This window comes from Vipera ursinii, assembly GCF_947247035.1.
Source record: "Vipera ursinii genome assembly, chromosome: 12".
Lineage (NCBI taxonomy): Eukaryota > Metazoa > Chordata > Lepidosauria > Squamata > Viperidae > Vipera > Vipera ursinii.
In genome coordinates, this window is record NC_139525.1 from 13,925,328 (window position 1) to 13,950,839 (window position 25,512).

Consider the following 25,512-nt stretch of genomic DNA (forward strand, 5'->3'; position numbering starts at 1 on the left):
TTTCCACAGCTGAAAAGCATCACTTAGCAATTCTGTTCCACTCCAAGCAGCATGCTCTTTTTAATTTTAAATTTGTCCCTTGATAAAATGATCCCTGGACATGAGGCAACTGCGGATGACCTCCAAGCTGTCCCTCCCCATTTTCACCTTGGCCCTCCTGGGGTTCTGTTGTTCTTCCTTTAAAAACAAGAGCTTATGTTGAAGTCTTCCTCATTTTGAAGTACAGGTAGTCCTCGACTTACGGTCACAACTGAGCCCAAAATTTCTGTTGCTAAGCGAGACATTCATCAAGTGAGTTTTGCCCCATTTTATGGTCCGTCTTGCCACAGTTCTTAAGTGAATCACTGCACTTGTTAAGTTATCAACCGGGTGGTTAAAGCGAATCTGGCTTCCCCCTTGACTTGGCTTGTCAGAAAGTCTCAAAAGCGGATCATACGATCTGGGGACACTGCAACCATCATAAATACGAGTCAGTTGCCAGGTGCCTGAATTTTGATCACCTGACTCTGGGGATGCTGCGACGGTCATAAGTATGAAAAATGGTCATAAGTCATTTTTTTAGTGCTGTTGTAACTTTGAACAGTCACTAAATGAACTGTTGTAAGTTGAGGAGCACCTGTATGGGGTAGCTTCGCTTTAAGGCACAGAACAAATCCTGACTCTCGTGTGAGACGTGGGGTGTGAAACCAACAACTAGGGCTTGCAATCATAGTTGATAGCAAGAATAAGCAACCAGCAGCCTGCAGGAAGTATTTAGGCCGAATTTTCATCCTTTCTACCTACCCATCCAAATTCCGTGGTGATTTTTTTTTTGCCTGTTGGATTCATAGCATCTCAATTGTGGAATTCAAGCCAAAAGATTCAGCCCAGATCATCCCCAGAAATTCCATGATTATCCAAGTCACGTTCTCTTTGGTTCTTTCCAAGGACACCTTGGGCCATCCACCCCGGGAATTGTGCCAAGGTTTTGTCTCCCCCCCCCCCCCCCACCTTCCTGAATGGTTTTTCTCATGGAAAGAAAAAGATGGGGGGAAAATAATGGGAGAATGGCAGTGGGCCTCAAAACGAAAATGAGATGGCTTGGATTTTTCCCATTATGCCTCTGAGCAGTTGCACCTCGGAAGAGTTTCACAATGGGGGAAAAAGGGCAATAGCATTTTGAGGGTCCTCTTCTCCAGTTTTGGGGTGGGGTGGGGTTCCAGTCTTAAATCATCATCATTTCAAGACTTACTTTTGACACAGTAGCCTTAGCCTTAGCTAGGGTGTCATCCTTGGCTTTTTCCTGATCAACAGTTGTCCCAAAAATTAATCAAGATGATGTACTGTGGTGGCTCAAACTAAACCTACCTCTGAAAGGGAGGGGGGAGAGGGGCTTTGGAAATGTCCTGCCTCTTGCAATTTCACATCTGAAAAAAAAATCTAGCGTGAGCTTAATGTAAGTTTTAAAGTAGGAAAAAATTTCTAGGGGAAGAAAAAGGATCTTGGTCTTACCCAACTGTGGCTGTACCCATTTCATATCTGCACCTTCCTGACTGAGGCCCTTGGTCTCTCTTCAAAACTGGAAAGAAGACCCTCAGCTCACCAACTCCCCACCCCTGGCTTTAGACAACGACCTTTGCAGGAATCCAGGTCTTTCTTGCCTGTTTTTATAATAACGAAGAGTCACCATTTCTGAAGTAGAGATATTGAAAGGATTAGCACAGAGTAGCAAAATATGCTGGGCATGAGATGAATTCTCTCTTTCTTTCTCTTTCTTTCTTTCTTTCTCTCTCTCTCTCTTTCTTTTCTTTCTTTCTTTCTTTCTTTCTTTCTTTCTTTCTTTCTTTTTCTTTCTTTCTTTCTCTTTCCAGGGCACAAGCAAAATAAACCCACAGTCCCGCTGCGGATCCATCTCTTTTCTCTCGGTTTCCTTCTTCAGAACTTCCCTCAACAACTTTCCTCCCCAAGGTACAAGTCTTTCATCAGTTCTTCCACTTCAGTCCTGCACTCTCGGTTTCCACACATTTGGATGAGGCGAGCTGCTCCCTCACTGAATATTTTCCACCTACCTAAAATAAAGAAACAAAAGATTTTTTTTTTAAAAAAAAGCGATGAGCAAACGCGCGAGAGAAAAGCAAACGACAGCACAGCGTGCAGGATAATTGAGAACCCTGAGGGTCTGAACTGCTGAGGAGGTTTCGTGCTTTCACGTACTTCCCCGTCACCTTCCCATTCCGAAAACATCTGGCCCGAATCGGGTCAGGCATCTGAAAACGTCCTGATTCCAAACCCTAAATAAAGAGTCACGTGCACACAGGAAGCAATCAGTTTGGTTAACTGCAATTTTAAGTGGGTGAATGCAAACGGAATGGGCAGATCCTGCGCCAGGCCCATCAATGCCAAAAGGAGCTTTGAAAGACGCGTGTATTTATTTTTTAAAGCTAATTTAAATTCCTCATATATTTACAGAAGTACCAGCCATGATCATCACGACATCTCCCATATAAAATAAGCTCTCATTCCTCCTCTTTCAGCAAAAAGAATTATAGGCATAGAAGACTACTTTTCAATTTGAAAAGAGGTTTCGAGGTTTTTAAGAAGAGACTGGACAGTCACTTGTCTGAAGTGGTATAGGTTCTCCTGATCAAGCAGGGGGCTGGACTAGAAGACCTCCAAGATCCCTTTCAGCTCTATTCTATTTTAAGTCTTCTATTCTAAGAATATGGATGCGGTGGCTCAGTGGGTTAGGACGCTGAGCTTGTCAATCAGAAGGTCGGCAGTTTGGTGGGTCGAATCCTGAGTGCCGCGTAGCAGAGTGAGCACGTTACTCGTCCCAGCTTCTGCCAACCTAGCAGTTCAAAAGCACGTAAAAATGCAAGTAGAAAAATAGGGACCACTACGGTGGGAAGGTAACAGCGTTCTGTGCGCCTTTGGCGTCTAGTCACGCCGGCCACATGACCACGGAGATGTCCTCGGACAAGCGCTGGCTCTTCGGCTTTGAAAAGGAGATGAGCACCGGCCCCTAGAGTCAGAAATGACTAGCACACATGTGCGGGGGAACCTTTACCTTTACCTTTTATTCTAAGAATATTGATTAAGGAGAAAAGCCTTACTGGTCCTCCTGACCCCTTGCAGCCAAAAAGTAGATGGGAATGGCAGATTTTCCTCTAATTCAACTTTTAGGTTATTGTTGTTGTTGTTCAGTTGCTAAGTCATGTCTGACTCTTTGTGATCCCATGCACCACAGCACAGCACAGCCCCTCCCCCCCGGTCCTCCATTATCTCCCAGGTTCTGCCCAAATTCATCTTCATTGCACTGATGGCACTATCTAACCATCTCATCCTGTGCCATCCCCTTCTTCTTTTGCCTTCCATCTTTCCCGACATCAGGGTCTTCTCTTCTCACTTGGTGGCCAAAGTATTTGAGCTTCAGCTTCAGTATCTGTCCTTCTGAAGGACAGGCAGGGTTGATTTCTTTTAGGATCGGCTGATTCCTAAAGGAAATCAATTAAGCTCCAAAGAGCCTGGGCAGAAAACTCAGATCGGTCTTCATGAATGAAGGTCTGTAGAACTTTCCTCAACCTTTCAGTCAATACTGTGCTAAAAAGTTTATCGTCATTAGTAACCAATGAGATTGGCCCACATTTCCCCCCCCCCCCGAAAGTCTCATCTTGACTTTCCTTTGGCTTTTTACAGATCCTAATGATATCCTGGAGGAAGATTCAAAACTCCATCTTTGCCCACAATGAAACCATGCAGTTCAAGGAAGACCTTCCTGGCCAATCTTCCAAGCAGGATATCTCATAGTCTCAGCCATCTTACATCTTCATCACTTGGAGATGGCAGAACATGAGGAAAGATCTATCTATCTATCTATCTATCTATCTATCTATCTATCTATCTATCTATCTATCTATCTATCATCTATCTATCTATCTATCTATCTATCTTCTATCTATCTATCTATCTATCTATCTATCTATCTATCTATCTATCTATCTACCTACCTACCTACCTACCTACCTACCTACCTATCTATCTATCTATCTATCTATCTATCTATCTATCTATCTATCTATCTATCTATCTATCTATCTATCTATCCATCCAGGAGACTTCATGTCCTACCTGGTAGGATGGATTTTCCCCAGAACTCGCCATGGCCAATGCACCATGGCCAACTCATCATGGGAGAACTTGCCATGGACAACTTGCCACGGGACAATTCAACAATTTAATTATTTAAAATAAATTTAAAAAATATTTTAATTTTTGTCATTCAACATTTCATTTTGTCCCTCCTTTTTTGCATCCTTTTAAAAACGATTCTATTCCATCATTTCTTCAATATGAGTGTAACTCTTCTCCCACTGTGAGTTGCACATGAGTTGGTTGCAGAGAGCTGTCCTGGACCCCATTTCCCTACCCCCAATTTACAGTATCCTGGAAGCAGACAGAAAAGACAAAGTTCATTGATGTTGGGGGTTCATTTTGCTTGTTTTTACCAAAAGTACTTTTATTGCTCAAACACCAAAATTAAATTTCCGTTTATCTGTCTGTCTTCTCCAAAGGTCTGAGAATGAAAAAGAAATTGGCGGAAAAAGAGTCCCTTTTAACACATGATTTTTCAGTCCAGATTCCAAGTCCCCCAACAATCATGTAAACAAATCAGAGGCCAAAAAGAATCAAGCGATTGCTTTTCTAGGATAATTGCTTGTATAAACAAACCCCTTGATTCACACTAATGAAACGAGGAGGAGAATTTCTTCCAGAGCTGCAATCCTGGAATTTTCTAGCTGCAGCCAAGCGGTAACTTGAAACCAAAAAGGTCAGCTGATTCGTTTCAAGTGCCGGTTCTTGACCATGTTACATTCCACAATCATTAAATCCAAATGTCTCTGATGAAAAGATTAAGGATGCAGTCCTGCATGCGTTTATCTGACAAGAAAGATGCTTCATCCCAACATCAAGCTAAACTACGGTTAATTGAATAAACCCAAAGTCGCTGAGTTTGCAAGCCACAGTAAGCCACAAACCAGAGATGAACTCTCTGTAGTTGACACCCTCCAACAGTTAGGCTTCCCCTAGAGTGGACAGCAAAAAAGTTGAACAAATCACATCAGGCGTGTTCTGTGTGACCTCAGGTTAGGTGTCAGGAAAGTCTCTGCAATTTAATTTTGACAGAAGGAACATCAGAGGAGGTGGTGTGTGACTCTAGGGCTGTGTAGTAATACACCTTACACTAAATGATTGGAATTCCAAAAATTCCAGTAACAATTCCATTTGAATTATTATCTTTTTGAGCCACTGTGACTTATTTTGCAAAACATGATTAAAAAAAGCTGTTTGTTTAATGGGTGATCCTACCGTTTGACTTTATCCATGCAGCGTGTTTTACAGGACTCACCCAATTTCTGAATTTGCACAATCAACAGAATCCTAAAGGGACCCATTCTTTTGGCAGAGGTGTGTGTGTCTGTTTGCATAAGCCTAATGTCAAGGTTGAATAGCTCAGATGCTTGCTGACCTCTGTTGCTACTCAACTTGCCATAGAAACAGGGGGCAGGGGGACCGTCAGACCCAAAGGTCATCATAAGCAAGTGTCTGGCAGAGACGTGGAGTGTTCCCACAAGAAACAGAAAGCCTGCAATTGGGCAATGTGGACAAATGGTGGGTGGGAGCTATGAAAAGCCATTCTTAACTAACCAGAATTTCACATGGGAACACTAGAACAGGGCTTTCCAACCAGTGGTACGGGTACCACCTGTGGTACATTGGCACCTGGCAGGTGGTACGCGACCATCCTAGAAAAGTGGCAGCAGGGGAGGGGAATGAGCTGAACCGGTGGCAGCACCGCACAAGCCTGAGCGAGAGACGGCTGGAGCTGCAGGGCTGTCAGGGCTCAGGGGAAGCACCAGGATCAGCGCCAGGCTCCAGCCAGAAGCAGCGCTGATCAGCTGGAATGTTGCAGCATCTCCAGGATCTTGTGATTTACATTCAGATGATTGGCAACTGATTCATATGTATGACGGTCACCGTGTCCCAGGGTCATGTGAAGTGACCAAAACTTGCTGCAACCACCCAGCAGAGGGGGAGGGGAATAAAAACCACCCCCCCACCCCCCGCCAATCCTCAACAGAAATGCTCACAACAATGAAAACCTTGGACAGGAGGAAGAGCACCGTCGGGCGGGCAGGCGGGCGTCTTGCTCGGCTGTGGCTTAGGGGCACTTTTTTCAGTGCCATTGTAACTTTGAACAGTCACTAAGTGAACTGTTGTAAGTCGAGGACTATCTTTACTTCATCAATTTATTCCTTTTTTTGTCATCAAGTTTTTAACACCTTGCTAGGCGACTGGTGGTACTCAGATGTTGCCATATCCTAAAAGTGGTACAATGGGTGAAAAGGTTGAAAAGCCCTGCGCTAGAGTTGATTTTGCTTCTTCAGTGCCAGTATGTCTATCCAATAAAGATTGATCTCTTATGGCACCTCAAGACCGTAGAGTTTCTTCAATTTTGAGTTCACCAGCGGGACAGTTGATACCTAAGCCCCAAAAGGCCTAGCCATTGGAAAATGTAGCCAAGTTTGGCATACGGTATGGCAGCATAGGTTAGCTTATTCTGTCGCGACTAAGTGGACAGTGCGAAAACAGCTCGCAAGGGGTGTGTATTCGTCAAAAGTTTGATTTCACAAGGCATCAAAGCAAGATTTTACTTACTCAAAGTCGTCTTTGTGATCTGCACAAAATAGGGCAGTTCTCTGAATTCCTCCTTCGGCATGACCTCGATATTAACGTCGCTCAGGAGACCTATTGCAAAGCCGTTAGAAGAATACAGGCAGTTAGGAATGACTTTTATCTGTACACTATAAGAGCAGAGTGGCTCAAGTGATTGGGAGGCTGGGCAGGTGGTTAGCCAACCTGCGTTCGAGATCTGGTTGGTGTCGTGGGGCGGGGTTGAGTTCTCGTCCTTTGCTCCAGCTCTTGCTGGGGACATAAAAGGAAACCCACACCTCCCACAACTGGGTATCCCCAGGGCAGCGGTGATGTCATCAGCTAATCCTTTTAACCCAGAAGCGCCTCGGTGCTTCTTGCATGAGTGCAAACACTGTACTCAACTCATTTGGGAGAGCCTTTTTTTAGTGGAAAACTCTTTTTATTTTTTAAAAAAATACTTTTCCATAATGTAATCACTTGAGACAGCTACTCAGTGATCCAAATCTTTCTGTATCAGGAGCATTTTTACAATCCTAAAGACACAACGTAGGGGATCTGCTTCACTGCCCCTGCCATCCCCCCCCAAGAAACTTGATTTCCTCTCTTCCTTACGGACTTGATCTTGGAAAAAAGAAAGAATTCAGCACCTCTTTTAAAAATCCAGGTGTAGATCTCTACTCTTGACGTTCCATTTTTTTGAAAGGCTACTTTTTTTTGGACGGTTATTTTGGAAGTGTTGAGAACGGCTTCGTAAACTGGAAATATCTCCTCACCGCAGAAATAGTCTTGATCGTCAGAGAGCTGACTTTCCATTTCTTCTGTAAGAGAAAACAAATGCTAGTTTGTATTTTTAGGGATCTAGTCTGTGTCACCTCTATGGGTGCATTTTTACTCCAAAGGGAATCCCGTTGTATTCAATGGGGTGTATTCTCAGGGATCACCTATCCGGTTTAGAGTTCCTTTTTTTATCTGAATTACTGTAACGGGCAGAAGAAATAATCTTGAGGAACAGGAGGAAGAGACACAACCAATACCACAGACAGATAAAAGAAATCTGAGTCTAGGACAGGGGTAGGCAACCTTGGCTCTTTTATGACTCGTGGACTTCAACTCCCAGAATTCCTCAGCCAGCCATGCTGAGGGGAAAGGGAGAGGTTTCCAAGCTGAGCCATGCTGGCTCAGGAATTCTGGGAGTTGAAGTCCAGGAGTCATAAAAGGGCCAGGTTTGAAGAGCCCTGCTCTAAAGGTACAAACCAGTAGTTCCACCGGACATAGAGTTGGTCTATAGCAGGGGTAGGCAACCTTGGCCCTTTTATGACTCGTGGACTTCAACTCCCAGAATTCCTGAGCCAGCCATGCTGAGGGGAAAGGGTGAGGTTTCTATGCTGAGCCATGCTGGCTCAGGAATTCTGGGAGTTGAAGTCCACGAGTCATCAAAGAGCCAAGGTTGCCTACCCCTGGTGTAGGACAGCAATATAATTTGAGAAAATAGCTCAGATATGAACTGTCAAAAGTCCAACTAGCAAACCTAATGAAAGGATCCTGCAAGGCAATTACTGTAAAGTCCGAAAGGTAAAACTTGATTGGATACACCATCTCGGAACTGAAGAAGCAAAAACAGCTCTGGTTTTTCTGCGCAAAAACTTGCTTAGCTAAACAATAGATTCCCTTGCCCCAATCCACCGTGTGTTCACATTGTCCAATAGTAGTACTTCATTTTGTTATGGGAACAGAATAAGCAGGAGGAAGTGCAATCAGACTTAACAGAATATCAGAGTTGGAAGGGACATTGGAGGTCTTCTAGTCCAACCCTGCTCAAGCAGAAGACCCCACACCATTCCAGACAAGTAGCTATCCAATCCCTTTTTATAAATCTCCAGTAATGGAGCACCCACAGCTTTTGAAGGCAGCAGTTGCACAGGTTAATTGTTCTCATTGCTAGGACATTTCTTGCAAGATTCTCTTATTATAACCTTGTAATAAGATTATTATAACCTTGTAATAAGTGCCTGTTACTCATCCCAGCTTCTGCCAACCTAGCAGTTCGAAAGCACGTAAAAATGCAAGTAGAAAAATAGGGACCACTACGGTGGGAAGGTAATAGCATTCCGTGCGCCTTTGGCGTCTAGTCATGCCGGCCACATGACCACGGAGACGTCCTCGGACAAGCGCTGGCTCTTCGGCTTTGAAACAGAGATGAGCACCGGCCCCTAGAGTCGGAAACGACTAGCACGCATTTGCAGGGGAACCTTTACCTTTACCTTTAATAAAAGTAGTATTAGCTTGCATGCCTTTGTTTCCAAGTCAGTTTTATCTTGGAAGGCTGACAATTACAAGTCATTGCAATATTCCTGCATTTTTCCAGATTCGGATTCCAATCAGTGCAATGTACCAAAATTCTCTTTAAAATGAAGTCTATACTCTTGGAAGAAGCACAACATGATAGTCTACCAGACCTATATCTGAGCCATTTTCCTGGCTTGGAGAACAAAAATGTCCATAGCTCTTACGCTATTAGCTACCTTAAAGTGTAGGTGTTGGTCCTCTTACATAAATACTGAAATTACAGTCAATTCCCAATCTATTTAGCTTGTGGAGGGCAAAAGGTTCTTGACTGTCTTAGCTTTACAAACATTGAGTCAGCTCCAAAGGTATTGCTTAGGTTGATCTTTTTCATATTTTATGTTAGTTTCCTTGTTTTAATTTGCAATAATAGTTATAAAGAAACAAGCAACTCTAGAACGCCTCCATGCAGGAAACACATTATTTTCTTGAGGATCAACTTTCAAATAAGTGGACAGCACATTGGCCTAATTTCAATGCCTTTTTGCAAGAGATCACTATAGTCCAGGAGCTTCCAACCTTGGCAATTTTAAGACCTGTGGACTTCATGGCTGGCTGGGGAATTCTGGGAGTTGAAGTCCACATGTCTTAAAGTTACCAAGGTTGGACATCCCTGCTTTAGACCTCCAATAAAGGGCAGGAAAATCTCAGCAAGAGAGAGAAAATCATACGTAGGGGTATCTCAAGCCATTTTGCTTACACCCCAAAACTGTTTCTGTCTTACCCACCGTGTATCCTCTACAATTCAATGCAACGTCGTCAACCTACCTGGACAAACTTTGCAGCATTTCCCTTCAATTTTCTTCGGCTGTTCACAGGGATACTGATGGGGACACTTGATTGCTTTACATTCTGGCTTAGTGCCATTGCAAGTACATAAGACACACTCCACAGTGCCATATATTGGGAGGAATGGATGCCAAATTTCTCCCTGAGAGTAGGTTTTTCCATTTGAAATGCACACTAGAATAAAGAATGGATGAGGGAATGGATGTAAATCTTAGATATAAGAAACAGAGATTTAGTGGCCACAATATTTCATTCTATGGCCATTTCTCTCACTAGCAACAGAATGACAGAGTTGGAAGGGACCTTGAGGTCTCCTAGTCCAACCCCATGCTCAAGCAGGAGACCCTATGCCTGGAGTAGGTAACCTTGGCTCTTTTATGACTTGTGGACTTCAACTCCCAGAATTCCTGAGTCAGCATGGCTGGCTCAGGAATTCTGGGAGTTGAAGTCCACAAGTCATAAAGGAGCCAAGGTTGCTGTCCAATCTCTTCTTGAAAACCTCCAGTGATGGAGCACCCACAACGTCTGAAGGCAAGCCGTTCCATTGATTAATTGTTCTCACTGTTAGTAAATTGATCCTTAGTTCTAGGTTGCTTCTCTCCTTGATTAGCTACCATCCATTATTTCTTGTCTTGCCTTCTGTTTCTTTTTGGAAAATAGGTTGGCCCCCTCTCCTTTGTGGCTTGCAACATCTTAGTGACTTAGAACGTCTTCCCAGCCTCAGCCATATATAATTATGGTGCTCTGAAGCCTGCCCACATTACGTCTATGGAGACTCTCCATCCAGGTCATGGTTGTCCCAAAAGTGCTTTTTCCAAAAGGCAACTGGACTTGCTTCAGAACGGAAGAAACATCTTGTCTGAAAAGTGAAATGTTTTGAAAGAAAAAAAAACTCGTTGCTTTTTTGGAAAAAAGCACCTTTGGGACTGCCCACCTTACAATTATTAGTGCGCATCACTTGTTGGACGACTCTAGAAGATGTTCTACATTGCTAGTAAGACACCCAGATGTTGTAAACTCAGTCTGTGACGTATCACGTATCATGGAACGGGTCTCAATGCAGAATAAGCTAGGGATGCCGTTGTATGGCAAGAAACCTAAACACGGTTACACCGGAATCCAGAAAAAAAATTGAATCTGGGAAAAATGTGTGTCAAAATCCAGAGGTGGGTTTGTTCACTGGTACAAAGCATATCCAATGGGAAAACTCAGAGAGACCAGATAATTAAAGAAAAGCGTTCACAATAATTTTGTTCCCATTTGGGAAGAGGGGAGAAGTTGCCTGGCTAGATTTCTCCAATCCTATTGGCCTTTGGGGACCTTTCAACAGATTGCCCAGCAATCAGAAGAACATTGCTAAAAAGGACATCTCTGTACCTTCTCCAACTTTCTGTTGGTTGTTAAGGATGATGTGTACAATGGTTCCGGATTTTTGTGAATAATTTGGCAGAGGTCTGTCGTGATCTCCGCCTGCAGCTTGTCGTAGGATGATGTTGGCTAGCCTAGGACTGCTGGTTGAGGATTCGGGCCGGGAAGGAGGAGAATGCCTCTGGAGAAAATAGAAAGGAGAGATAACTTGTGAAGACAAAGTAGAATAACAGAATAACAAGAGTTGGAAGGGGCCTTGGAGGTCTTCTAGTCCAACCCGCCCTGCTCAGGCAGGAAAGCCCTAGACCATTTCAGACCAATGGTTGACCAATCTCTTCTTAAAAACTTCCAGTATTGGAGCATTTAGAAAGCGGGCCTTATAACTGGGATTATGAAACTGGGCATATAATTTCTCATTTAGTCCTGCTCAGGAGCTCCAGACAGTGTGACATTCCCTGGGATTTTTCAGCTTCAACAAACAGCAGAAGGTCAGAAAATCCACTAACTAACCTCACTAAGAATCTTCCATCTTCTCAAACAGCTGGACTGAATGCAGGCTTCGGGTTAAATTTTGTTTTTTGTTCTGACATAAGCCACAGAATCTAGTGGCCAAGTTACATCATCGAATCTATCTCCATCCCCAAAACAGATTTTTTTTAAGTAGACAGAAGAAGCCAATTACCAAACTAGGAAAAATCCTGTCTTACAACCTGAGGTGACATTCCTGTGGAATACTATAAAAAAGGGCTGATAACCCCAAGCCTTAATAATTATGCAGTTAAAAGGTTTGCATTATTTGCATTGAACCAAAATTCATAACAATCTGTTTTTTTCATATATAAAGGTAAAGGTAAAGGTTCCCCCGCACATGCGTGCTAGTCGTTTCCAACTCTAGGGGCCGATGCTCATCTCCGTTTCAAAGCCGAAGAGCCAGCGTTTTTCCGAGGACGTCTCCAAGGTCATGTGGCTGGCATGACTAGACGCCAAAGGCGCATGGAGCGCTGTTACCTTCCCACCGTAGTGGTCCCTATTTTTCTACCTGCATTTTCAGTTGCTAAAGATATCTGAATAACATTTGTTTTTCCTGCAACAGAATCCTGCCCGGTTCTCATGCTGAAAAAAGAATACACCCAGATCTCAGTTATCATAATTTTGCCTGGGATGTGCCTTCCCCTCAATGGAGATGCTGCTAAGACAAGCTGACTTACAACTTCACGGTTGGCTGGCTGACGAAGGAGGTCATAATCCAGGTCTCTCGGTGACTCTTCATCTGCACAAGAGACAACAATGTCAAAAAAATAAATAAATCCTGGGAGACATTTGTGATTGAGCCCTTGCCAAAGGAAGAGTGGAGAGGAATAAAAACACAACTGGCTAGCTCACTGAAGTCTATCTGGCAAGGGGTAAATTTGTTTATTTGGCTATGGTTTCACCCCAAAATGTCCATAACATTCTGATGGAATCTAAGAAGTCCAAGCAAATTTGCCTTTCAATAGTATTGAACGTTCAATAAACGTCTCATTCACAATATGCAAGTTTATCTCTCAACGTTCTCAAATGCATTATGCAAGGCTTACATTGTATTTTTACATATTTTTCCATTGGAGAAGATGGAGAAGTTATTTATTTTGGCTTTGACCAGGAAGTCAAGCTGCCATTCATGACCCCATTTTTATTCGCCATTGCCGACAATGGGGTGGGCGTGGCTTCCTGATGACATGTCCGGCCTGTGGGCTGGCAGTTTGACACCCCTGCTCTAAGTGGTCAGCATAAGGCCCCTAACAATCTGGGCCCCCATTTTATCGACCTTAGAAGGAAGGAAGGTTGAGCTAACTTTGAGCTGGTCAGGACCGAACTGGCTGTGGGCAGAGTTTGCCTGCAATACTGCACTTGAACCACTGCGCCACCAGGCCTCCTAATAATGATAATGTGATGATGAAGTTGGTGCTGGTGATACTACTTACCTTTGCAAACTTGACAGCAAGAGTCAGTCCCGGAGACTGGAGAAGAGCAAGTTAATTTGGGACAGGTCTTCAAGGCACAATATACTTCTCCTTCCTGCAGTAAAGAATCAAACAAAAATCAAACTGGGTTGCGGCACTTATACAACAAAGCAATGCAAACAAAGCAATTGTTTCTTTTTTTTCTTTTTGGGAAGTGTTTGGAAGTGTTTTAAACTGCAGTGAAGGTTAACAGGATCAACAACCTCTGCAAAAGATATGAGATTCCCCAGAAGAGAATCTCCTTGACTTATTTTATCAGGAGACACAAAAAACGAATCCTTTGAAATCTCTCCAGCCGCAGGGCAAAAAACAGCAAAGTGAAACTACTCAAGTATCCTATTTGTATACGTAGCTTTTAAACTGAATTTGGGGAAGCTTGAAGCTCCTGGGAAGTTAATCCAAGATTCCAGGGTGGCAGAATGGATTCCTTGAATTGGGGTGGGAAGGAGGGACATTCCCTTCTAGAATGACAAAAGAGAAGTCCCTTGCTCCAAAATCAGAGCTAGAAATATGCACAAATATTTATTCTTCTCTTGTGTCTTGATGGCCAAAATCTGAATTTGTTAAAGCTCAGAGAGCACCAAGGACTCCACAGTTCAACCCTGAGCTACAAATTGTTGTGATTCCGTGCCAGCCAATGGACCTGGCAGCTGAGTTCGGGGAATCAGAGGAGGAGTAGGAGGGGCCTGGCGAGCCATCAGAGTTGGAGGAAGGCTCTGATGAGCTCCAGGACTTACAATCTGATGAAGAGCCTGGCCCTTCCACTCGCGCTCAGGCTGAGACCCAGCTGTGCTGGGAAGCTGAGTCAGATTCTGAGGACTCACATCTGGAAGACATCATAGAGGCTCGCAAACACCGAAAGGTAACAAGAGCAAAACAGAGGGAGACAATGGGGCAGCTCCAAGGGAGGAGGAGAAGGCATTGAGAAGCCATGCATAGGGGCTGTATAATAAAAAGGGAAGGTGTGGGCGGTGCTGGTTGCTGAAGGCAACCGTTTGCAAAGGACTCAAGTTTCATGGGATCCTGTTCTGATTGCCTTGCCTGTGAAAAATTCTCCGTTTGAATCATGTTTTGTTTGCCTTTTGCTTTGGGACATTTTGCAGGTCTGTAAATACTATTAAAAAAGGGTTTGTTTTTCCTTCATTTCCAACCTACTTGTTGAAAGAGGGGTTGGTCCTTGTGAGTTAACAGGACTCACGTATGCTGGGACAGAACACAAATATTCTCTTACATCAAAGCCATTTGTGCCTGGCAGAAGCCGGGGCTTCACTTACAGAACAACTGCACTGCTCACACTGATTGGGTTGTTTGTCTCTGAAGATTCCTTCTATGACAAACATCTCCTCATGTTGGTAAATGATCCCACTGTAATTGCAGGGCTTGCCAATGGTTCCCAAGCTTATTGCAGCAACGGGTTCATCTGGAAAAAGGGAACAGCCGATGGGAAGAAAGCATTAGTGCAACCAAACTCAACCAAGAGGCTCAAACAGGACAGATTAAAGAGGGTAAATAGACCGTATGCATCCCAGGATAATGTTGCAGGATCCAGTCTGGTCGGTCACTGGGATGAGAGGTTGAGCCTTCTGAGCTTTCGGATTTGTGCTGAAGCCCATCCTCAGGGAATAGAATAGAATAGAATAGAATAGAATAGAATAGAATAGAATAGAATAGAATAGAATAGAATAGGGAATAAAATATAGAACAGAAAATATAGAATAGAACAGAACACAGAATAGAATAGAATAGAATAGAATAGAATAGAATAGAATAGAATAGAATAGAATAGAATAGAATAGAATAGAATAGAAAATAGACTGGAATAGACTAGAATATAGAATACAATAGAAAATAGACTGGACTGGACTAGAACAGAACAGAACAGAGCTGGAAGGGAGCTTGGAGGTCTTCTAGTCCAGCCCCCTGCTCAAGAAAGAGTGTGTGATTTGGATTATTCTAGGCATAGTATTTATGTGGTGCCTGGTTGTGTGTGGATTTTTTTTTGTTCATTGGTGTGTTGACGGTGGGCTATTAAGTCACTGGCTGTTGTTTCCTTGTGCTGACAAGTCTTCGGCTTCTAAGTACCTGATAAGCTGGAATAGCCCAAAGCACACATTCTGTAGAGAGACGTTTCAGCTGCAGCACAAGACCAGAAGCTCAGAAGACTAAGCCTCTGGTCCCAGTGACTGACCCAGATTGGATCCTGCAGATAAAAAGGGTCTTCAACCTTCACGGCAAATGGCTGAACTAGTGGTCTTGCTAGGCATTTTTATTCACACAGCCAGGTAGATGTGCAGGCCAGCGTTTCCCAACCTTGGCAACTTTTAAGACTTGTGGACTTCCAACTCCCAGAATTCCCCAGCCATCCATCTCAATTCTGGGAGTTGAAGTCCAAAGGCTTTAAAGTTTCCAAGGCTGGACACCCCTTTTTTAGACCATGATTCAAATGCTTTAGGGACATTTCTCCCTTAGCTTCACCCAATATTTCTTTTCCTTTCTCCTATACTCTTTCCCCCCACCCCCCAGTATTCTTTTTTTTATATTTAATTTTTACTAAACATTTTTCACAGCAGTAAACATGGAATATATAAAGCAGGAAGAAAAAGGAAAATATGAAGCAAATAAGATTGTAGAATGAGGTGCAAAGAAAAGAAAAAGCTATACAAAGAAGCAGTTTCTGATCTGTAGAGTTACAATTTTATCCTCATTCGTTCCTCGTTAAATTACCTAATTCTCTTCTTTCCATATTCAACCCATATTCAATCAGCAAATCCATAAATCACCAGTTTATTTTTTTCCATTTTCAGCAAAAAAACAAAAGCAAAACCCAAACCCAAGAGGTCTCCTGTCTCTAATACAGACATGTCAAACACAAGGCCCGGGGCCCGGATCCGGCCCGCGAAGTGGTTTCATGTGGCCCACGAAGCCATCCTGGAAACAGTGAGGGAACGTCCCCCACTGCCTTGGCCCTGGCCCAGTGACCCTCCTTCTGCCAGAGACCCTCAGATCTGTCCCACTCCTGCCCAGGCCCCCATAGGCACCCTTGATGCCAACGATGTAGAGCTGGCCACGCCCACCCAGTAGGCCATACGCACTATAGCCACGCCCACCCAGCAGGCCACACCCACCCTGGCCACACCCACCCAGCCCCCTGAGGGTAACCGCAATGCTGATGCGGCCCTCAATGAAATTGAGTTTGACACCCCTGATCTAATATCTTCGTGCGTGTAATAACCTCAGTGGTTTGCTTGCTGGCACCCAAGTTATTTGGGCACGCAGAGACTTAGCTGACTTTGCAAAGACACTCTCATTTTGTCTTCCTACCAGATTGATGGGTGGCTGAAGCCTTTTTATGTTCGCATTGTCACACAGCATAAAAAAGAAACGCTTCTGAACGATTTTACTACTGAAGAACGCAGGCTGATTTTCTTCCTTGTTTCTCTTTTTCATTCGTGAAGCTGGGCATCGAACCAAAGCAGCACGAGGTTTGAGATCATGGGCAAATGAATTCAAAGGCCACATCTCAAGACCTTTGCAAATCATTTATGTTGGCACGCTGCTACCTCAAGGCTTTGAATTGCTTTTGACGAACGTGGGGGGAAAGGGACTGCTAGGATCTCTACGCTGTGCTACATGCATGAAATCCAACATGTTAAGAGTCTTACATTTGTATGTAATTCCCTAAAGCCAGAAAGCACATTTTGATATTGAAACGCCCGCAAAAGTGTTTTAACAACAGACTATTTTCAGAAAGGGGAGGGCAGGGAGAGAGAGGGAAGCACCACATATATTAATCGGGGTTGAAGGATAAACACTTGATCTTGGGTTGGTGTGAAAAGAGAAAAATGGGTGTCATAACTGTAGCAAATTCTTACATAATCATGAGATCCCCACAACTTCTGAAGCCCTATGTCAGGGGCTAAATTCTACATCAATGTGTCGATGAAGATTCTCAATCATACAGGTAGAGTTGTCTGAAGGTTGAAACATTGCAAATGGACTAATTTTGTTGTTAGTTTGAGAGATGTTTCATTGCCCATCCAGGCAGCTTCCTCAGTCAGAGCAAGGCAGCTAGGCAGAGTCACTAGAATGTACCAACTCCTGCCATACCAACCTCAGAGGTTTTCTCCCCAAAGTGTGTTGCAAAATGCCAATGAAGACTTTCAATCATCCAGGTAGAATTGTCTGAAGTTGTCTGAAGGTTGAATTTGCAACTGGACTAAGCTGCCTCAATGGGCGGTGAAAGGTCTCTCAAACGAACAACAAAATTAAAATATAGAACATATAGAACAGGGGTCCCCAACCCCCGGTCTTTAGACCAGTGTTGGGCCATGGCATGCCAGCAACCGGTCCGCACAAACAAGCAAAGCCCCATCCGTGAGATGCAGGCAGCACACAAAACCACGCACCCTCCGGTCCATGGAAAAACCTCTCTCCACGGAACTGGTCCCTGGTGCCCAAAAGGTTGGGGACCTCTGATACAGAACACAGAATAATGGGGTCAGAAGGGACCCTGGAGATCTTCTAGTCCAACCGCCTGCTTGAGCAGGAGATCCTAAACCATTTCAGACAAATAGTCCTCCAGTCTCTTTTTGAAAGCCTCCAGGGAGGGAGCGCCCACAACTTCTGAAGGCAAGTTGTTCCATTGCTTGATTGATGATTGAGCATCACTAACTGATGATTCAATTGGTTGATTAGTCCAGTTGCAATAATTCAACTTTCAGACAACCTTTCCACATGAATGAATTCTGAATCCTCTTCACAAGTAGACTACAGGTTACTAATTTCCAAATACACATTCAGCTGCCACCATCAAATCCTCCTTGCCTGCTGTTCTGTTGCATTACACAATACCTACTCTCTGGGCAATGTTGATCCAATTATTCCGTGGTAATGTGGTACAACCTAGCAGTTCGAAAGCACGTAAAAATGCAAGTAGAATAATAGGGACCGCTACGGTGGGAAGTTAACAGCGTTCCATGCGCCTTTGGCGTCTAGTCATGCCGGCCACATGACCACAGAGACGTCCTCGGACAAGCGCTGGCTCTTCGGCTTTGAAACAGAGATGAGCACCGGCCCCTAGAGTCGGAAACGACTAGCACGCATGTGCGGGGGAACCTTTACCTTTACCTTAATGTTGTACATGTGAGACTCTTTCCCAAGTGGCAATAAGCAAGAGGATGAAAAAGTAGCAACAGCTTCAAGCCACCGGATGTTTAGCATGTGGGAAGATTTTTCTTGCCCCTTTAGAAATTTCTGGCTTCCTCTCTGTTATAACATGATCTCTTGAAATATAATAAATATCCCTGTACAGACCCATGTATACAGTCACAAAGGCCCACTGGCTCTCTATTTTTCTGACTGACCTCGACTTGTTATAAAGCAATGTCAGATTGCAGCAAATGTGGTTGACAATTCTGTTGATTACCTTTTGCAGAAAAAGAAGACCATTGTTCTTTTATCGGGGGGGTGGGGAGAGATGGAATTTCAATACACAGGTGGTCCTTGACTAACTACAGTTCATTCAGTGACTGTCCGAATTTACAAAAGCACTGAAAAAATGGACCTATCACTGTTTTTCATACTTACAACCATACTTTGCAAGCACAGCAGCATCCCCATGGCCACGAAATCAAAATCCAGATGCTTGGCAACTGGCTCACATTTTTGTGTCCCTTTTGCAACCTTCTGGCAAGCAAAATCAATGGAGAAGCCAGAGTCACTTAACAAGCATGGCATCACCAATTTAACAACCGCAGTGATTGACTTAACAACGGTGGCAAGAAAAGTCCTAAAGTGGGTCAGAATTCATTTAACATCCATCTTGCTTGGCAGCAGAAATTTTGGGCTCAGTTGTGGCCATTAAGTCAAGAACTACCTGTATGGAAACAGCCAGCCAGATATTAAGAAGCGCATTCAAAAAAAGGAGTAAAGGTAACGGTTCCCCCGCACATGCGTGCTAGTGGTTTCCGACTCTAGGGGCTGGTGCTCATCTCCGTTTCAAAGCCAAAGAGCCAGCGCTTGTCCGAGGATGTCTCCATGGTCATGTGGCCGGCATGACTAGACGCCAAAGGCGCACGGAACGCTGTTACCTTCCCACCGGAGTGGTCCCTATTTTTCTACTTGGATTTTTTTACGTGTTTTCGAACTGCTAGGTTGGCAGAAGCTGGGACGAGTAACAGGCGCTCACTCTGTTACGCGGCACTCGGGATTCGACCCGCCAAACTGCCGACCTTCTGATCGAGAAGCTCAGCGTCCTAACCCACTGAGCCACCACGTCCCCTTAAAAAAGGAGTACCACATACTAAAAAAAGGAAGAGAAGGCAAACACGGTTTGTCCTAGATCAGGGGTCTTCAAACCTGGCCCTTTTATGACTTGTGGACCAACTCCCGGAATTCCTCAGCCAGGCATGCTGAGGCATGCTGGCTGAGGAATTCTGGGAGTTGAAGTCCATAAGTCATAAAAGGGCCAGGTTTGAAGACCCCTGTCTGAGATGAAGGGGACACCACCAAAATTAATGCTCTGTAATGAAGAAAAATTAGAAACCCATAGAAATTCTATGGGGAACAAGAGGCCGTATTCTCAGGGCACTCTGCCCATCGCAAATGGACTGTATAATAGTGTTTTGCTGCGTGACAGCCTCCTTTGGTTATTTTTGGACATGGTCAATGATCAGTTGGTTCCCTTCTGGCATTTTGGGCAGCCAATATTCCAGCTCTGTTGCACGACAGACGCAGGTTACCTGGACACTTTGGGCAGCATTCCGAGGAGTCATGTATCGGGCTGGAACACCGCAAGGTTTCACACTTGACTTTCATACACAGCACGTTCCTCCTCTGAAGAAATCAAAGCAGAGAAAAAGACTTTGCGTAAATACATTTAGTGTGCCAAGTGGCTATTTCCTTATGCCCCAGGGCAGGCGTAGGCAACCTTGGCTCTTTTATGACTTGTGGACTTCAACTCCCAGAATCCCTCAGACTTCATGTGTGGACTTCAGCTCCCAGAATTCCACAATCAGCCTGTGTCAGGCTCAAAACCAGGAACCATCTTTCCAAGCTGAGATCTTTCTTGTTTTCACACCTATAGACCAAACTCTTGCCAGACTGAGGACTCTTACTTTCTGTATCTACCATATACTCTGGGAACTATTAAGGAGGAGCTGCCTTCAACCTCTTTCTGTCACACAGGACCTCTGGGATGAGTTGCCTCTTACTCCTCTGAAATTGACCCCCTCTCTCCTGGGAATCCCCCTCCTGACTAGATCCCATCACATTACCTCTGAGCAGAAACAGTCGAGACAGGGAATAATTCCATGGGGCTCAAGGTACGGTTTCCATTTTGTTCCTACTCGATACTTCCTATCTTGAAACATGCAATAGGTTTCTGAATCTGCAAAAGAGAGAGGGAAGGAGGGAGGCAGAGAGAGAAAGAGAGAGAGACAGAGAGAGACACAGAGAGAAACTGTGAACTGGTAGAAAAGATGTACATCATTATTGTAGTCAGCATAGATGGGATTGTTACTATTTTATGCTTAAAATGCTGGGATGTATGTTGGCTTGCTTCATGGGACATTCAACTCTGTATCTCCTTATCAGATTTCTTTGAATGGGCATCATGGATTGACTTGTTAGCTTGATTATGAGATTTGCAAAATCCTGCTCAGCATAAACATCTCTTCTAGCGACATTTATGTCAAAAATTCAGTAAATCCCGATTCACTGAATTTTATAAAATTGATCCTCTTTTGATAAGTGTTAAGCCAAATGCCCCTAAATCCTATTGGTATTGAGGTCATTCAAGACAGTTGGAAACATAGCTCCTTGCTTCGCATCTTGGTTTGCTTTAATCTCAGTTTGGCTTAATCTTCTGAAAGCAATCAGCTTTCTGAACCAGATGGTCCTCTAGGTGATTTTTAACCTGGCTTTTAATTCCCCCCACCCCCCAAAATCTCACATTTTTCAAATAGACACAAGACTTGTTTGAAAACACCCAACCCATTCAACCTGCATCATGATTTAACTCCTTTTGGGGGTTTGCACAATAAATGGACTGGTGAAATAACCAAGAAACTGAGTTCCAAGTTTTTTTTTAAAAAAAACTTAACCAGTGTTAACACTAGCCTAGTTCACATGTTATGCTAAAGCAGACATTAGTCCTTTAACTGACCTGGTTAAGTAGATTGTATGAATGCAACCCTTTGTTTGCCTTGGAACTTGCTTCTGTGCAAACAAGCTGGTTTGTGATGAGTAAATGGCCTTATATCACACCCGAAGAACCGTTGCAAATTAAACACTTAGTGGTCAACCTGCGCACCCATCATGCACTTCCCTGCTCCACTTCTCAACTGAGGAGATCCATAACAAGAACATTGCTGAGATGGGCTCTTCAAATCTGGTCACCTCAATCAACCTTCCACCCTCGTTTAAGAAAAAAGAAGGATCCCAGGGAAGTTTTGTCGGCTTGTGTAGAAAAACAAACACAAAAAAAAAACAAAACTGCTTCCGTTTTGGGTGAGTGCAGGCCGAATGTTCATACCAGCAAAGCAATAAACTGGAAATGCCAGTCAGAATCCATTGGCCGTGGCCCTGCTCTTTGCACAACGCAGCCGGGCGAAAAAGCTTATTTGGACCACATCCATCTTTTCCCCCTTTGGCTTGTTAGAGTTGTTGCAATTAATAAAGATAGGAAATTATTCTAATTCTCTTCTGGAATTTGGTTCGAAAACATAGGGGGATGCGTGAAAAATGGCAAGGGAAAGCGCTTCCAATGATAAATATTGCTGCCCCGCTGAAAATCTCCCTGCAATTCTTGTCTTTCGTAGACTTACAAACTGCTCTGTGTCTCTCCACATTCACACAGCATGCTGTTATCCACTAACAGCCTCCACTTGAGCATATTGGTTTGACATTAGGCCTTCTGACCCTCAAGTTCAGGATCTTCCAAGTAATATAAAGGAGGTCAGAGATCCTTTAGTCAGATCCTCCTTTAATATCATTCCTTGCTGGACAGTCTCTTTCCTCCATCTTTGAATTCAATGTTGTTCTTGTCCATATAATTTTTTTCCCCTCTTGCTTCAGCATGAAGAAACGTACCAATCAAAAGAGAGAGAACTAGGGAGGCGAAGTAAAATTAGAAAAAAAAATATCTGGATCTCAATTGCTAAGCACATTGATTTGTGCTTCTTAGATTGTAAGCCGCCCTGAGTCTTCGGAGAAGGGCAGGATATAAATGGGATTTTTTTAAAAAAAAATTGTCTGGATCCATGTGGGAGCTGGTCTATAAAACCTCTGGAAGATATAAAATTGCCCTTTCCATTATAGGAGTGCATGGTGTCTCTGAAAACCCCCCAAGGGTGGAGGTCTTTACAGTATCTCACATAATGCCCTTAATTTGGTACTGGAAATTCAGCCATCATTAAAATATTAGCTAATGAAATCACCTGGGTTTGTATTATAATAAACCAAAAATTAACTATATTATCTGAATGCCAAACCTAGGTTTGTAATCTATTTAAACCTGTTGAGTGAACTCAACTTGAGTTGACATCTGGAAAGCAATCTTTTTTTAAAAAATCCTCTCGACAGATTTTGTAAACAAGACCGATTTTGCATTTATTCTAGAAGTTCACTTTGACCCAAATGGTCTGCAATTTGTTATGTTGTTAATTATTTTAATTAATACAGGAGTTGCTTTTTTGCAAAGATTTTTCCATGGGAAAAAAAAAGTAACGATGGAAAATTTTGCAAGGGGGATAAAAAACCAACACAAACGAAATTCAGAACATTTTTTCATTTCGTTTGAGAACACTTCTTTGGAGAAAATATTCCATCTCACATTGCTGTGGCTGGATGGAGACCAAACATGTTGGGGGGGGGGTCACAGCTATTTTTTGGGTTGGGGGACAGTTCTGGACATCCAGAACCAAATCTGCTGCCATTATTCTTTGTTAGGCTTGGGTTGTGGGAGGAGACGGGTAAGGTATGCAAAAGCATGCAAATAATCCTTTAATGTTAGTTTGCAGGACGCAGCCCTTCCATGTAGCTTGATTAAAATTCATTTAATTAATGATCATCAGAAGAACCGCTCTTGTGGATTATCACCGCTCTCCAATTAGCTCGCAAATCACATGCATACATGTAGGCCCCAAAGGCTTATTCTGGATGCTTTCCCGCAGCCAAGTGTTAATTACGGCTTCCAACCTACCACCAAAAACCTACTTACATTTTCCTGATTCTGTTTTGCTTTCCTCCGTGAAAATGAGGCAAAGCAAGCAGGCACAAATCAAGCGGACGTGTTCCAGATTCCACTTTTTCTTCATGCTGCCCATCGAGGAAGGGGACGTAGAAGAACTCTTGATGTAAAAAAAAAACAACAACAGGGTGTGCAGTTCTAGGAGAGAAAATATAGTCTTATTTAGAATGGATCCTGCTCTTCAGAACTGAATTCTTGCAAGAGAATTAGGCACAGATGGGAAACCAGTTCAGCCAGGCAAAGGAGTCTAAAAACTGGTCTGTAGGGATTTCGTTCTGGTGCAGAGTACTGAAAGAGGCGTTTTGCCAGGTTGATATTTCTGCTTTGCACGTTTTTTATGGGCTGCAAAATGTTTTGGAATACACAATGAGCACAGTTGCACTTAATGCTGCGTCGTCTCCCCCCCCCCCGCCTAGGGGACATGGGGGAGAAATTTATTTAATTGGCATTTGAATGGGAGGCTTATCTAATTTTACTTTGAAGCAGTCCCCCCCCAAAGGGTATACAGCAAGCACAGGAAATCTTCAATTCTCTATACAGTATTTGTAATGTAGTTTCCAAATAACAATTTGTTAAAATGGAGAAAAATTTGAAAACATTGGTATTGGGGGAAATGAGGAACAAAATGCATCCAAATTGTTTGAAAACTGGGTATATGGGCCACGAAGCCACAATATCCTTGCCTGGAGAAATCTGCATCACAATCCTGAGTCTTGGAGGAGGTACACACAATCCAGGAAACCCCAGCGAAACGACAACAATGTGTTGCTAACATTGGATGTTCTTGCTTTGAAAAGAACAATGTGGCAACACGTTGTTGTTGTTGTTTCATTGGGGTTTCCTGGGTCGTGCGTACCTCCTCCAAGACTCAGAATTGTTTGTTTTTTAAAAAAGGAGAGAGAAAACAGGAGACCTAAAATAATCAGGATTTTTTTTAAAAAAAAAAATCTGTAACTACTTGTCTCATCTGGAAGACTGACTGTGGGATTGTCCAACAAACCATTGCCCAAACAAACCATGGCTGCTCTGAGTCTTCTATTCAGTTTGAATATTCAGAGTAGCCTTTTTTTTTAAAAAAAGAGTCATATGTGCTAGATTTGGACTTCATACCAAGACATAATTCCGAATGTAAAATTGCGATGGCTTGATTTATTCAAAGCACTAAAACTGAAGGAAAGAAATTCTATTACGGTATATCTGGATGGATGAACTCACCCCAAATCTAAACCATGGTTGGAATTTTATTGCAATTCCAAAGGCAGGAGACAGACAAACATATCTAAGCTGAACCCAGAAGCCTTCCTTCTTGGATCTCAGCCTCTACCCAAGTATTGCCAGCTTTAAGCAAGATGGTCTAAGTGTGGCCATGAGAAAGCAAGTTGAAAGCTAATTATTTGAGCAAATATATTTTTTTTAAAAGAGCAATGTTGCAACTTATGCTTTGTTTTGGAATGTCAGAGGCATCTTTTCATTCCAATAGCTCAAAAGGAAGGGTACCTTGAGGTCACAAATGTTGTGAGAAACCACATTGCCAGGACACACAGCTGTGACTGCACATAACCCCTTAGTTCCTTTTTTTAATTTGAAGCTTACATCTTTCAATAAAGCACCACAATTAATTTTTAATAGGCAACATGCATTCTCTTCCCTGCCCTTGCTGGGGAAACCTATTTTTTTAATTTCTGGCTCTGTTGTTGTAACTATTTTGCCCTTTTCAATTCGTATTCTCTTTCCCTGAAGATCCGCTAAAATCCAGGCTAAGCATCGGCTTTAAAAAAAATGGGATTGAAAGGACTAGAGCAGACATGTCAAACCCAAGGCCCGGGGGCCGGATCAGGTCCGCGAAGTGGTTTCATGCGGCCCGCGAAGCCATCCTGGAAACAGTGAGGGAACGGCCCCCGCTGCCTTGGCCCTGGCCCAGAGACCCTCCTCCTGCCAGAGACCCTCAGATCTGTCCCACTCCTGCCCAGGCCCCCATAGGCACCCTTGAGGCGAAGGATGCAGAGCTGGCCACGCCCACCCAGTAGGCCATACGCACTCTAGCCACGCCCACCCAGTAGGCCACGC

At 43.5% G+C, this 25,512-nt stretch overlaps 1 protein-coding gene across 1 annotated transcript; it reads right to left on the reverse strand.

The window, feature by feature from the left end:
- Positions 1-1,789: 1,789 nt before the first annotated feature.
- Positions 1,790-24,464, reverse strand: CHRDL1 (chordin like 1; the record flags this gene model as incomplete). Its single annotated transcript, XM_083371841.1, has 12 exons — positions 1,790-2,048; positions 6,697-6,786; positions 7,341-7,511; positions 9,805-9,999; positions 11,203-11,374; positions 12,402-12,463; positions 13,158-13,251; positions 14,471-14,616; positions 19,937-20,030; positions 20,471-20,583; positions 23,416-23,545; positions 24,426-24,464. 12 exons carry the CDS (start codon positions 24,462-24,464, stop codon positions 1,927-1,929), a joined length of 1,428 nt encoding a protein of 475 aa, XP_083227967.1. The 3' UTR covers positions 1,790-1,926.
- Between the last annotated feature and the right edge of the window lie 1,048 nt (positions 24,465-25,512).